This window comes from Abramis brama, assembly GCF_963993115.1.
Source record: "Abramis brama genome assembly, chromosome: 3".
NCBI lineage: Eukaryota > Metazoa > Chordata > Actinopteri > Cypriniformes > Leuciscidae > Abramis > Abramis brama.
In genome coordinates, this window is record NC_139965.1 from 50,415,561 (window position 1) to 50,429,529 (window position 13,969).

At 40.6% G+C, this 13,969-nt stretch overlaps 1 protein-coding gene across 2 annotated transcripts in view; it reads left to right on the forward strand.

Moving 5' to 3' along the window:
- The window catches only part of casq1b (calsequestrin 1b), a 101,225-nt gene that overhangs the window by 72,918 nt on the left and 14,338 nt on the right, over positions 1-13,969 (forward strand). For both annotated transcript variants that reach the window (XM_084107887.1, XM_084107888.1), the window contains 9 exons: positions 2,780-2,873; positions 5,555-5,655; positions 5,730-5,841; positions 5,989-6,062; positions 7,232-7,362; positions 7,481-7,526; positions 9,513-9,567; positions 9,660-9,760; positions 10,495-10,569. In XM_084107887.1, coding sequence (XP_083964013.1) covers positions 2,780-2,873; positions 5,555-5,655; positions 5,730-5,841; positions 5,989-6,062; positions 7,232-7,362; positions 7,481-7,526; positions 9,513-9,567; positions 9,660-9,760; positions 10,495-10,569 — 789 coding nt within the window. The remainder of the gene's footprint in view (positions 1-2,779; positions 2,874-5,554; positions 5,656-5,729; positions 5,842-5,988; positions 6,063-7,231; positions 7,363-7,480; positions 7,527-9,512; positions 9,568-9,659; positions 9,761-10,494; positions 10,570-13,969) is intronic.

Here is a 13,969-nt window from a genome sequence, read left to right on the forward strand (position 1 = left end):
CTTTAGATATCTGTTTTGCTTTATTTAATAAACCACGCTGTTATTTTGAACTATATCTTCATCTTCACTGGACTTAAAACATGACAGAAAACTTGACCTATAACAGAAAGGATTTTTTGCTGCGTTCTTTTCCTTTTCCCCTCCCCTTACTATGGACTTACCCGCCGTCCAACTCAGCCTAGAGCAGAATGAGCAATAATTAGAGAACCACACCAAGGACTATTTAGATCTGATGTGCCTCGCGCACTCTCCTGATCACTCGCTCACTCGCTTTGTGTGTTTTATTATACTAGCCTTAGCGAGCAATCCAAGGAACACCTGCCTGGTTTTAGTCCCCAAAGAGATTTGCATTTGTGGAGTGGGTGCTGGTGAACAATGAATCAGCTTTCAACATCTGCCCCAAGGAGGATGTCACCAGCCCCACTCCAGACCCAGAGCCCAGCCAGCCGTCTCCCATGGCTCACATGGAGTGTGAGATACATTGCCAGATACATTGCTGTTGGACTGCTTGTGGAGTACAAGTGCATGGAGGAAAGCCCTACCCACACTCTTGTCGCTGAGAGTGAGCTGCAGCTGGCCTCTGAATTTTTGGAAGAAATGGAAGAGGATATTTTGGGTACTTCTCATTTCTAATTTGTGCTTGCTCGTTTCCTTTCCTCGCTTCCTAGCTCTACCCCCTTAGGATGCGAGGGAAGTGTATCCTCGCTCATGACTCCTCAGGAAGCTTTCTCACTCCTCGTTCATCACCTCATTGGGGTGCAAATGGAGAATTGAGATGCCCTTCAAAGATGGCTGAGTTCGATCGGTTTCTGTTTTTTTTTTTTCTGGAGGAAAGAAGAACGAGGGAATGAGGAAGCATTAATCTGAGTATCGAGAAGCACCCCTTGAGACTCCAAGGGGTCCTCGCTAGTCCCTGCCCATCTTTCCATGTTCTCAATTTGCCTGTGTTCCTGATCATTATTAGTCTCCCTAGTAATTAATTAGTCCCTGCACCTTTTCTGTTTTACCTTGTTTACTCCCCTGTGTATTTAGCCCTCAGTTTTCTTTATTTCATTGTCTGGTATCATTTATCGTTATGTGGTTGTGTTAGTTTGCTCCAGCGATCTCCTCTATGTTCCTGTGTGGATAAATAAAGTAATGTTTGTTTGGATTCTTCTGCATCATGCGATTACTACATCCACTACAGCATGGCAAAATACCAAACCCAAAACATATGGATATCACTTCTATTGACGTTGCCCCAATGGGGAGTTTCCATGGACCGGCCTTAACATCTGTGCCAGTGGGAATGACTGATCGATTCCCACTCACGAACCTCTTCTGCCTGTGGTGGGACCGTCCTGCTCTGAGTTATCTTCGTCACCACTAGTCCCATTCAACACAGAGTTGTCTTTGTCGCCACTATTCCTGTCCAGCATAGAGTTGTCTTTGTCGCCACTGGTTCAGTCCAGCACCAAGCCTGTTTCCTCACCCAGAATCTGTTCAGTGTTGTGGCGATTCCCTGGCTCTGCCTCATCTCAAGGTGGAGCCCTCAGCTTCACCTTGGCTCATCGACCAGTCGGGTCCGCCTTGGCTGCTCGCCCCCTCGACTTCACCTGTGTCCACTGTTCTTCTGGCTCCACCAGGCTCCCTCATGAGAAAGTCACACAAACTACGAGACATCCAATGAGAGCAGTCAGACTGAAACAGACTTCCAGAAATGCAGTTTGAATAAGATTTTGCATTTCAAGATTTTTGCATTTCAAGATTTTTTTGTCATTCACACTTGCTAAATCTGATCAGATTTCAATCGGATATGCACAAAAATAGTATTTGAACTGACAGTCTGAAAGTAACTTAAGATTTTTTATTAATTAGCACACCTGCTCGTATTCATTATCCTCGAGTTCATTATCCTTGTGTATTACTAAGTTTCTTAGTTCATTCAGTTAATTTTCCGGTTGTTTTTGCCATGCATGCAGTTTCATTTTGTTTGCACCCTTTTGGATATCTATTTTACTTTATTTAGCAAACCATGATGCTATTTTGAACTACCTCGCCCATTTCCATCTGCATTGGACTTAAAATGTGTGATGGATAGGTACAAAAAGTGTTTGAGTAAGTATGTAGGTATTTGATCAAGCTGACAGGAGGAGGAATTAGATATAATAATCAGCTGTTCAGTACAAATGTATTAGTTCAGTGTTTAGTGAATGACATTTCAGTGCGACTGAGATTGTAGTTATCCGCCTCAAGGTAAATAGTTATTTATGATATTTTTATTAGTTTAATGTAACTAATGGATGTTACTATTATGTTTACTTATGCACTTATTTCAAGCATGTGTGTATACAAGCTGAAATTATAAAATGGTCACATGCTTATGTTGTGTTGAGAATCATAGTGTGCACTGGTCTGTCTCTTGATGTTTATGTATGTGGTTGACCTGAGCAACAACATACATACATTTGCACCTGTGTCTATGTGTCCAATCTTTGACATGCCTGATCAGACTCTGCATTGGTCAGATCCTCTTGTCTTTCTCTAGGTCCTATTTCATACAGATTTAGAAGGTGCAAAGGCAGCACTCTTGGCGTTTGCATTGATGGCCTTGTGTCTCATTTAGGCTTTGAGTATATTGAGTGTGAGAGAGGTTGTGGTTGTGTTTTATGGCTGTAGTGCTGAATGGCCTACTCTTAAAGGTTTTTGCAATTAGTAAAGGACTGAACGCTCTGTGTGTAGTCTATGTTTCTGATGTAGATTCGTATATGTTACAATAAACTCTTTGCTGTTCCTGCAGCTTGCCGCCCAGGTGCTTGATGATCTTGAGGATGAGGACATTGGATTCGGCCTGGTGGATTCAAAGAAAGACAGAGCTGTTGCTAAGAAGCTAGGTAATCTCTGATCCCATCCTATGAATGCATCTGAAATACATAATCTTCCATTTACAGCCTGTAATACAATTCTTGGCTTCCAGTAGCCATCAGTCTGTTGAAGTATACGCTGTTAGTGAACAACAAATGCAAATAAATGCTCTGTATCACAGAAAACTAATGTTAAATAATGGGACCTTATTATATAGTCCATATAACTCTGGACTGATGGACATATAGTATCATGAATGAAACAGAAAACTATTAAATACAGTAATATTCCCTCCACATTTAGGAAACTGTGGGCTACACCATTGGGTGAAGTGGTCATAACCGTGCTTTATCGTGAATAAATCGTCAATCAGAATCAAGAACTCAAGGTCAAGGTCAAGGTGTCTTTATTACTACCAAAGGGTACATTTTTTGTGCAGACAGGAGATTCAGTAATCCATACTTAAAACAAGCCATACAAAATGTAAACATATAAAATATACAAAAGTATCCAAAAGTATAAAAAACTAAAATACATAAAGTGCCATGCATAGCAAAGAGTCTCATCTCCTGCTATTTTTATTTATTAATTCTATAGCTGCAGGTACAAAATTATTCCTATATTGTCTAGTTCTCCACCTTGGGGCCACAAACCAGCGGAGGAGTTGAAACTTAGCATGTAAAGGGTGGGAACAATCTCTTATAATAAAACTTGCCTTAAGCTGTAGCTGGTTGGAGTAAAGACCTGCTAGGTTAAGTTGTGGTTGTCTTACTAGCCCACTTAATAATTTTTGTTCTTCAAAGACAAATTATCAAACCACGACACAAGGGAGAATGACAAGACTGGTTCAATATAAGCCCGATAGAAAAGGGTCATCATAGATTTAACAATGTGAAATCTGGACAGCTTTCTGAGGCAAAACATGCTGATGTCTCTTTCTACATAGAGTCTCACAATTCTTTTCATAAGTCAATTTAGAACCTATGACTGTTCCAAGATATTTGTAGCTTACTACACAATCCACCGCCTAGTTCTTTAATGATTGTAGTGTCACTGGAACTAACATAATAGAACTGGAACTAACCAATTTTATACAGTACCATTATAGCCAGTGTTTTGTAAATACTATAAATGCCCGACGTCATGCAAGTAAAGCTTTGATTATAGGCTTATGACTTTTTTATAGGTGCACAGAAATTTTACAGGAAGTTCACTTAAATAAAAAAAACGATCAGTGAATGGATTTAAAAGGCTGTGAGATCAGATAAATAAAAATGATTTCTTGTAGGCCTATATTATTTTATTCTTACATATACTTTCATAATTTATTGATAATTGATTATAGGCCTATCCAGGGGTGCGTTTCCCGAAAGCATGGTTAGCCAACTATGGTCGCAAGTTCCGTCGTTATCAGCATAGTTCAACGATTTGGTGTTTCCCGAAACCATCGTTCCAACGAACATTCGCAAACAGCATCGCAAACTTGTGTGGTTGGAACGACAGCTCTCGAGCTGTGGTTAGAAGCATAGTTTCTAGTTTACATGAGATGTAGACTGAATAAATCCTTATCTTGAGCAAAATAAGCAAGCTGACATTCAGTACAACCCGTGTTATTTATTTAGAATACATACAAATGTAATTTACGTCTTTTAGTTTGTCAAGAGATTTAAAGCACCGTTTTTGAAGACTGCACATGTGCGAACGTGCTCTACTATGTAAGAACGAGCCAAATATTGAGTCTGGTAATAAAGCAAAATAACTGAGAAAAATTAGAAATGGTCTTCAGATGCCATGTCTGTAACTTATATGCCAAAATCTAGCGTTAATTCGATCTCAAACAGATTAATTAAAACAAGTTATTAGTCCACCATGTGCGAGACGTCATAAACCAACGTGGTTGAACGATACTTTGCGACATACGGTTTCGGGAAACAGTCGTGACTAGCTAGTAGTTGATTTCTCCAACGATGCATCGTACTATGGTAGTTAAGCAGCGAGCTATATAGTTGTACGGGAAACGCACCCCAGAGCTGTTGATCACACAGGTTATGCATTTAACTCGTGGCCATGATAAATATATGTCGTTCCCTCAGCATAAAGAAGTCGTGGCCACGAGAAAAATCTATCGTTCCCTTTATGACTTTACATCGCGTGGCCACGACATAAGGATGTCGTTACCTCGGCAAAATTATCCCATGGCCACGACTTATTATTACGTTCCCACAAGTTAATATGACATTCCCACAAAATAATATCTCATGGCCACAACATATTATCATGTTCCCACGAGTTAATATGACATTTCCACAAATTAATATCTTGTGGCCACAACATATTATCATGTTCTGCATGAGTTAATATGTTGTGGCCATGACAAAACTAGGAATTGAGCTGAACACATCCCATCCCGGTCACGTTAGTTGAAGGATCTGTTTCTTTAATGCAATTTGCACAAGTAGAACATGTTCCTTGATCAATATTCATTTTTGTTTCTAGAACAACACTCTTATCCTAAACATTAAAGCATTAAAACATTGTCTTCTGATTTTAAAAGTAAAATTAGGGCTATCATTGTTTGATAAATAAAGACCATCTTGGGCAAATCATTTTGCACAAATGTTTATATAGTATCCAGACCATCTATTATCTGTTGAATGAGCCAATCCATCTATCGCCTCTTAAACATTTATCAGACACTTGTTTTCTGCAGGCATGCTGGAGGTGGACAGCATCTACATCTTCGCTGATGACGAGATCATAGAGTACGATGGAGAGTTGGCAGCCGACACGCTGCTTGAATTCCTCTATGATGTGAGTGCTTTATACATCATGATTATAGATCACACACCTAAATGTCACTGGTAATTCAGTAGTTCTTCTATCAGGTGATTGAGGAGCCAGTGGAGATCATCAGTAATGACAGAGAGCTCAAAGGCTTTCATAACATCGAGGAGGACATTAAACTCATGGGCTACTTCAAGAGCGAGAAATCTTCACGTTAGTATGCCATTGAGTGTTTGCCATGTACAAACACTGATAAAAGTTCCAGATAATTTCAAGATATGATCCCAGCTTAGGTTATACTTTTTTCTAAATTCATTTTTAACAAGCAATTTCCTTAATGCCAAATTTGTTATTTCTCAGACTTCATTGAGTATGATGACGCTGCTGAGGAATTTCATCCCTTCATCAAGTTCTTTGCCACCTTTGAGCCAAAAGTAGGTGCTTTCACACATTCATTCATTTAATTTATTCATTCATTCATTCATTTACAAAGGGAAACTGACATGTGACTTTGATGCCTGTATCTGCACACCCCATTTATTAAATGACAAGTAATTAAAGTATGCTTAAAGAGCAAGTAAAAATCGAATTAATTAATTTAAATTGATCAAAAGTGACAGTAAAGAAATGTATAATGTTACAAAAGATTTAAATTTTAAATAAATGCTGCTGTTTCACAGAGCTTCCCACAAGACTGTCGGCTTCAACACAACACACATTCAAATTATTATTAGGATTAAGTAGGAAAACATAAAATTTGAAACTATAAACCCTTGAAAGCAGACTAGAAACCTTTAAAGTGTCCCTGTTTTGCTATTTTAAAAGTTCCTACCGCTTACAGCTTGAGTCAGAAACCAAATGCCCATATCTGAATTTCAGCTCCGGATCTTCATCAGCACTTTTATGCAGAGTAGAGCTGCACGGTGAAGCATCAAGTTAGTTTCAAAAGGTGATTTACTCTTTTTAGATTGTTACCATAGACATCAGTGTTTAGCGCGTGGGTGTTTGAATCGAAATCGCGATCTTTTAACTACTAATCATGCAGCTCAAATACAGAGTGAAATTTATATTATCAATTCCAGCCCAAGTTCTCATCCTTTGGAAGTGCATCAAAGTAGATTTGCTTTGGCAGCGCAGAAAGCATCTTCTCGACATGTCGACAACATGAACCAAACTCGATCAAAGTAGGTCGCCGGTCAAAGACGCTGTTCACAGGCAGCTAGTAAAGACCATTGGCTGGCTTTATGCAAATTTGTTATAAAGGTTCAAGCAGGAAGTAAGGCGCTGTCCCAAATGGCACCCTAAACATGAGGTCTTACATGAGGTCTTACATGAGTCTGCACTTTGTAAGTCCACAAGAAAGTGCATAAAGTGTGCCATTTGGGACAGGGCTTATGATTGGAATTACTGACGACTCATTTCAGGCAATTCAGAATTGGTTCTTTCTTTTGGGAGACAATATCTCCATTTATCTGCACTTTGATCTTTGAAACCTTTTACATTCACAAACAAAGGTAACACCCCAAAAGCATAATAGGGTTACTTTAATGAGCCCTTTATTCATTAATTGTGTCTGGTGTGTGTAATCTCTGAATGTATCCAGATTGCTAAGAAATTAAAACTGCAGATTAATGAAGTGGATTTCTATGAGCCCTTCATGAGCAAACCTGTCACCATCCCTGGCAAACCCTACATGGAGCAGGACATCATTAGCTACATTGAGGAACACGACAGGTGAACTCTGAGAAAAACAAAATAAAATCACACTTTTCCTCAAAAGTCCTCTCAGAAGGATGCTTGAATAAAATATTTTTTTCTTACTTGTTGTTACTTATTTTTGTATTTATTTTAGACCAACTCTGAGAAAATTGGAGGCCCACAGCATGTATGAGATCTGGGTAAGACAAAGTCAATCCATTATCCAAAACTAACTTCAACAGAGTCTATATGGGAATTCAAAATAGTTTATTTGATCTTATTTGCCATTTATGTGCAATATGAGTCTTTCTCATAAATTATGTTTTGATCTTACTGACATCATATTTAGGGAGTGACATTGTAAAAGGTTTTGACCTCACGGTCCTAACAACAATCATGCAGCAGTAAAACCCATTTAATGTGAGAGAAAAAAATAAGTGGGATACTATGCAGAATTACATTTTTCTAGATTAATATTTTTGTGTGTGTGTACAAAACTATATGCATTTTTTTCTCACCATTATAAACGAGTTATGTCTATAGAGTAAAATAATGTCAGTTAGGCTCATGGTTTCTGATCAGTCTTTAGGAAGAAGACCAAAACAGTAATATTATTAATTTTATAATATTTTTTATAATGCAAAACTAATTTCCTAAAGGCTAAATAAACTAAAACTGAACTGAAACTGAACTGATATTATTAAAGGTCCCATGACATGAAATTTCCACTTTCTGAGGTTTTTTAACATTAATATGAGTTCCCCTAGCCTATATATGGTCCCAAAGTTTCTAGAAATTTTCATCGGTGTAAATCGAGCTTTTGCTATTTTTCTCTGCCTTTGAGAAAATGGAAGCTCAACCGGGCTGATCTTGAATCTCCTCCTTATGACGTTATAAGGAGAAACGTTACCTCCCCTTTTTCTGCTTTGCCCGCCCAGATAATATTTCTCGCCCATGAGAAAATGAGCTAGGAAGTAGGAACACGCGCGCGCGATTTTAGTTTGTCCACGAGAGATATTGTGGCTTTTGAGAGAGCGAAGCATAATAATTGCTCAATAATTGGATGTACAAATGAACACCGAAGGGTACACACAGCTACACACCTCGGACAAGTAAGTCAACAAATGATATATAAGTGTGTTGCTTTACTGTTTATGGTTACCTAGCTTCTTACACGTAGAATGTGGCTGTCACATTAGCTATGCAGCTATGCAGTTACTTGCGCTAATTTAAAGGTAGACAGCATCAAGTTACACACACTGTTTCTTTGTTATATTCTCCTGTTGGTTATATCCGCATTTCAAGATCGCAGAGCTTGATAAGATAAATTACAGACGTTACAGATCTCTCATGTAAAGGCAACAGTAGGTTCGCGTTAGCTACATGATAATAACTGTAAACCATCCGAATAAAGTACCGTATCCAGACATAATATTTTAAACTAACCATTCGGAAACGTCCTGCTGGAGTTGCAACTTCTTCATCCGTTGCTTCTCCATCTGGATCAGATTCTGGGTCAAACTGAAATGCTTGAACGACTGTGTGTCTTCGTGCCATTGCAAAAGGCTATATCCAACATAAACAAACGTGCATGGTACCGTTGCGCAAGATGGTCAAGGCCACACCCACCCTCCACCTTGCTCCGCCTTTCTCGTCCTCATTAGTATTTAAAGCTACAGACACCGAAACGGCCCGTCTGAAGGAAGCTCATTCTGAGACTGGCTTGTAGTGGCTATAATTCTGCACAGAGGCTGAATTTTTGGAAAGAGATTTCAGATACAGTACTAAGGACCACTAAGGCCTATATTAAAGCCTACAAAAAGTAGCATGTCATGGGACCTTTAAATAACAATATTTTTTATTTGATTAATGTGAATGTAACAGTTATTATGTTACACTATTTTTTTTAATTTAATATCTTAAGTGTACATGTTATCTTTGACTGTCCTAAAATCTTTTTTTTTTTTTTTTGTCACAAAATGCACCCCAGTTTGAAAACTTACATCTAAATGTTTCTGGTTTGTAATGTTTCTGTTTTTTATAATGGTTTTTAATTAGAAAAGGGTAGTGGAGAGTCATTATGGCAGCATCCAGTGATTGCTCAGAAAATGTTGATGTCTTATTTATTTTCTGTAACACCTGTAATTATCATTATCATGAACGTTACTGTTTTCTGTTGGCCTTAGGAAGATGATATTAACGGACAGCACATTGTTGCTTTTGCTGAGGAGTCTGACCCTGGTAAACACTGATTTGAGTATAATAAGCCTTTTGAAGGATTTCATATACTGACTTTTCATGACTCTAAATAATTGAATGTTGACTTTTCCTAGACGGTTATGAGTTCCTGGAGATCCTGAAGGAAGTGGCTCAAGAAAACACAGAGAACCCAGATTTGAGCATCATCTGGATTGATCCTGACGACTTTCCACTGGTATAACAAATCACTATAATGCTGTATCCAGAAACATTAAATATACCTTTGATAACTCCAAGAACATGTTTTTGAATGATGTACCTTTTACAGTACATCCATAAGATACCTTGGATAAAATGCTGATTTTTTTTTCTTTCTTTTTTTCCTGTAGGATCTGAACAGAGCTATATTTTTTACATTTGTCATCTGTGCTATTGTTGATTTAGTGGATACATACTTTCATAATTCCTAAAATAAATGTAATGGCATACACAATACATGCCACGTATATAAAATATACAACACATAATATGTTCAGCTGTTAAAATTCCATGCTAATATAATGAACTCTTATAAATGACTCTGCCGATCTTTGTTTGACTCTGCTGCCCTCTATAGGATAAAAGTGACCACTGAATGAGTTTAATGAGTAAGCTACTGTATGTAGCACACATCCGCTCTAAAAACCTTTTTTAGAGCCAGTCAAATAAGTTGTATTCATCTTTGTGGAATTTTTATGGAGCAGTGTAATTTCAACATAAAAAAAACCTCCATTCCCCCTTATGAAAAAATGGCGTACTCACAATTACAATTTAAAAGGTGGTGAATCTTTTTTTGTCACCACCTTTTAAAGTTTAGTAAGAGTGAACTCTCATTTACAAATATGACATTTCACAATGAACTATTGTACCAGTACTGTACTGTATCTTATGAACTGAGGTTTGACATTTGACTCCTCTCTTTCCCTGCAGATGGTGCCGTACTGGGAGAAGACCTTCGGCATTGACCTCTCGTCCCCTCAAATCGGTGTGGTGGACGTTGAGGATGTGAGAACATAATTTTCTTTAATGTCTCTAATGCCGGTGATCATTCAAGTGCAATTTAGATTATACGTTTTTGGAAATAAAGTTTCTAAAAGAGGGTTTTTGCAGCAGTGTCATAGAAGAACGTCTCGGTTACGTATGTAACCCTCATTTACTTAGGAGGGAACGGAGACATTACGTCAGTGACTGACAAATGGGGTTTCGCTTAGAAAGCCTATCACCTTCGAGTTCTTACAAAACGAGCCAATGACAAGGAAATATGGGTATAAAGAGGAACGCTGGCAATCTCGCATTATGTTTTCCTGCTGAGGAGCCGAGACTGAACTCAGGTGGTTCCAGCGCCGGTACAGCAGAAGTGGCAGGGAGATGTAATGTCTCTGTTCCCTCCTCAGGGAATGAGGGTTACATACGTAACTGAGACGCTCCCTTTCGTTCAGTCACTCCGAGTTACATCAGTGACTGACGAATGGGGTTCCCAGTCTAATCACGCCACCTCGGCTGTCTTCCAGTGCACTTGTGTAAGTCTGAGCTCCCTGTCGTGAGACTAGCACAGACGAAGGACTCCTACTTAACACAGGAATACCAAGGTACACTAGGAAGCATCAGTGGAAATATGCAACACAATGCCTGCCCGAAGGGAGGACTTACAGAATACACATTTGACCTGCGAGTGGGCTGCATATGGAGAACACTCGGGTATCCAGCCTGCAGGGTAGAATCTTTCAACCCCAGGGGTGGCAAGGTGGCTTGCCAAGGGATAGACACATGCTCAGAGAGGCTTACAGTGGAAATACACATGTGGGGGTCGCCCAAGGGGGAGAACCATGCACATGGAGGCACCTAGCCAACGCGAAAGCTGCCGCAGACATAACTCTGGTGTTGATGTCAACAGTGCTGGAGGAACTCACCTGAGGAGAATATTGCACGTATCCAGTCCGAGGAGTGGAATGGCAAGCAAGCGAAGACACCTGAGCAGATCCTAGTTACCGGCAATTTGAAGCGAGTACACGAGAGGACACTAGTTCCACTCGGAGATTGTAGAATCTTGCGAATATGTTAGGTGTCGCCCAGCCTGCAGCTCTGCATATGTCTGTTAGCGAGGCGCCATGTGCTAGAGCCAAAGAGGAGGCCACACTCCGAGTGGAGTGTGCCCGAACCCCAAGGGGACATGGTCGACCTTGCTGCTGGTATGCCAAAGCAATGGCGTCCACTATCCAGTGAGACAACCTTTGATTGGAGAGAGCCTTACCCTTCAGCTTCCCACCATAAAAGAAAAATATCTGGTCTAAGGTCCTGAAACACTGCGTTCTGTCTACGTAAGCAGGGAGGGCGCGTACTGGACAGAGCAGTGCCAAGGCTGGGTCTGCCTCCTCCAAGGGCAGCGCTTGCAGGTTCACCACCTGATCTCGAAAGGGAGTGGTGGGAACCTTGGGCAAGTATCCTCGTCTCAGTATCACGTGAGAATTAGCCTGCCCGAATTCTAGGCACGCTTCGTCAACCGAAAATGCCTGCAGGTCCCCTACCCTCTTGATGGAAGCCAATGCAACCAGGAGCGCTGTCTTCATAGACAGGAACTTAAGCTCAACTGATTGCAAAGGCTCAAAGAGAGCTCTCTGCAGGGCAGATAAGACCACTGCGAGGTCCCAAGAGGGTACAAGGGGAGTGCAAGGAGGAGTTAATCTCCTGGCTCCCCTCAGGAACCTGATGACCAGGTCATGCTGACCTACTGTTTTCGACTCCAGGAGGTCGTGGTGAGCTGAGATATCAGCCACGTAAACCTTGTGGGTGGAAGGAGACAGCCTTCGTTCCAACCCTTCTTGTAGGAAGGAGAGTACAGACCGGATCTGGCATTTTCTTGGGTCTTCTCAGCGAGAAGAGCACCAGCTGACGAAGAGGTTCCACTTCAACACATAAGCGTGTCGAGTTGACAAGGCCCTAGCGGAAGTGATAGTAGCCACCACCTGAGGTGGTAGGGTACTCAAACCTGCCTCATCCCGTCCAGAAGCCACATATGTAGGTTCCATAGATCGGTACGAGGGTGCCAGAGGGTGCCCCGTCTCTGAGAAAGGAGGTCCTTCCTCAGAAGAACTGGCCAGGAAGGGGCTGTCACGAGGAGTACAAGTTCGGAGAACCAGGTCCGGGTGGGCCAGAGAGGCCCAACCAAAATGACCTGCTTCTCGTCCTCCCTGATCTTGCACAGTGTCTGTGCAAAGAAGGCTCACTGGGGGAAACACATACTTGCAGAGGCCCCGTGCATCCGTGCAGGATTCATCTTGTAGTGCAGGATTCATCTTGTAGGGCAAGATGGCGCCAGTGTGGTGTTTGGCAAGCCGTCGTTTGTTGTCTATGTCCTCTTTGTTGAGTTTATTCGTCTTGTTTGTGTGTTTGTCTGCACAAAAAATTACCACAGCGCTTGTTTATGATCGCTCGTTTCTCCTCAATATACGGAGGACTGTTGAAATTTTCTCTGATCCGAATTACGGGGGGTACAAGATTCCTGATCCTCCTTTTTCGACCTTCCTGCCATCTAAAATATGTTGATTACCGGCCTGCGATTACCATCAGAGGAAGAAACGGTATAGAAGACGGGGAACACGTGGCGGTGTGTTGGTACGCGTGAGGAGGCAGGTTTAGGTCTGGTTTCCAGCTGTGACCATGGCTGGATTTTGTACTCTTTTAAACACTGTCCCGACTTCGTCTACCCGGAACAACCACGATCAGTGCCATCGTCAAGGAGGTTGTCTAGACTACGGGCTTGCAGAAGAGGAGCAAATCTCTGCAACCTTCGTTCACTGGATTATTCCTTGCCATTGCAGCATCAACACAATCTTAAAGTACGCTACCATCTACCCACATATCTGGAAACAGACTACACTGAAGTGAAGATGGCGCTATTAAATGTAAGATCGATCTCAAACAAGACATTCACAATTAATGAACATATTCTATCTCTTGGGCTTGACTTTTTGTTTATGACTGAGACGTGGCTAAATGCCGGTGAACTTGGTCCACTCACTGAAGTTTGTCCTATAGACTATACATTTTTTAACACGACACGGTCAGTTGGTCATGGTGGGGGCTTAGCTACTATTTATAGAGATAAATTCAAATGCCGTCTATCTGCCACAGAATTGTTTTCCAGTTTTGAAGCACAGCTATCTAAGAAGGATGGCTGTAATTCAATTTTATGTATATTAGTTTACAGACCTCCGAAGTATAATAAGGATTTTATAAGTGAATTTTCTGATTTTTTTATCCTCTGTTGTGCCAAATGCAGATAGGATTTTGATATTGGGCAATTTTAATATACATGTTTGTTGTCCTTCTAAACCTATGGTTAAATAATTTCTACAAACTATTAACTTTTAATCTTACACAGTCTGTTCTTGCTTCTACTCATAAA